The 1,426-nt window shown below is 34.0% G+C and overlaps 1 protein-coding gene across 1 annotated transcript in view; it reads left to right on the top strand.

Moving 5' to 3' along the window:
• Positions 1–1,230, top strand: part of LOC106867585 (galaxin) — an 18,275-nt gene extending 17,045 nt beyond the window's left edge. The window contains exon 2 of the mRNA XM_014912499.2: positions 650–1,230. Coding sequence (XP_014767985.1) covers positions 650–1,173 — 524 coding nt within the window. The 3' untranslated portion in view covers positions 1,174–1,230. The remainder of the gene's footprint in view (positions 1–649) is intronic.
• Positions 1,231–1,426: the final 196 nt, after the last annotated feature.

The following is a 1,426-nucleotide window of genomic DNA, read 5'->3' as shown; positions in this document are numbered from 1 at the left end:
TATATACATATATATATATATATATACTACAGGCTTCTTTCTGTTTCCGTGTACTAAATCCACTCGCTAGGTTTTGGCCAGCCCGAGGCTATAGAAGATACATTTTCCCCAAGGCGCCACGTTCTGAGACTAAACCCGGAATTGTGCTATTGGAAAACAAGCTTCTTACTACACAGCCACGCCAAGTTATATATATGTGTATATAAACATGTGTGTGTGTGTGTGTGTGTGTGTGTGTGTGTGTAAATATATACGCATATATTAATGAATGACAGTATTGTATTCAAAAAGGCAGCATTCTAGCAGAATCATTAGGAAGCCGGTCAAAATGCTCAGTGACGTTTCCTCAGTTTATGCAATCTAGTTTCAAATTCTTTTTTGTTAAGGTCGACTTTCTCTTTTATCCTTTCGGTGTCGATAAAATACATACAATTCAATCACTGGGGTCGATGTAGTCACTAATTACCGCTCTCTAAAATGTGTCTATAATAGTAATACTTTTTAAAATATTTATGTGTCTGTAATCATGTATATTCTATATTTTTTATATTCATGTGTAATAATAGTGATAATTTATATGTATTCATGCATTGTCATCTGTATTCAATATTTAAATTAAATTGATTTTTAATATTTGATTCATTTTTAGATTATTGCAATGGCCAACCGTACTATGGTGAGAATAACATTTGCTGCGGTACGCAAGTAGGCTCTACACTTGGTTTGAAGTATCCTGCTTGTTGTGGAGATGCAGTATTTGACAGAGATGCTAAAGTATGTTGCAGCGGTGCACTCATTGCTAAATCACAAACTGTAAATGGATGTTGCAATGCGGTAGGTATAGATATATCCACTCAAGAGTGTTGTATTAATGGACCTCTTCCCAGAGTGAATAATGTATGTTGTGGTGGAGCAGCCATGGCAAGAGTATCAATATATGATGTTTGTTGCGGTACAGCTAGAATGAATAAGGCTACGCAACTTTGCTGTAATGGTGCTATAAAAACAATTTCTGATACTTTTCCAACAGGAAGTAATCTTATACCAAACACGTATGCTTGTTGTGGAACTTCAATCTTCGACACGCGTACTAACAACTGTTTCAACAAACAAGTATATTCACGACCGAATCTTCTCCCATGGTGGCAGACAAGTCATCATCATCACCACTGATTTCACTGATTGGTAATTGATATGAAAAAATAAACTTTTGAAGCATGTAAGAATAAACCGTTTGTTCTGTTTGTTTTATATAGAAGATATATTCATATGCTTCTCTCTTTCTTCGCTTTGTCTGTCAGTTTCCCCCTCCCTCTTTCCGCCTCTCTTACTATCTCTCACCATATATATGTACTTATGTATATATATATATATATATACATAATATATATATATATATATATATATATATATATATATATATATA

The sequence above is a fragment of the Octopus bimaculoides genome, chromosome 8 (assembly GCF_001194135.2).
Source record: "Octopus bimaculoides isolate UCB-OBI-ISO-001 chromosome 8, ASM119413v2, whole genome shotgun sequence".
NCBI classification, from domain to species: Eukaryota; Metazoa; Mollusca; class Cephalopoda; order Octopoda; family Octopodidae; genus Octopus; species Octopus bimaculoides.
The sequence above is the reverse complement of the archived record's forward strand: the minus strand, read 5'-3'. Positions and strand labels throughout refer to the sequence as shown.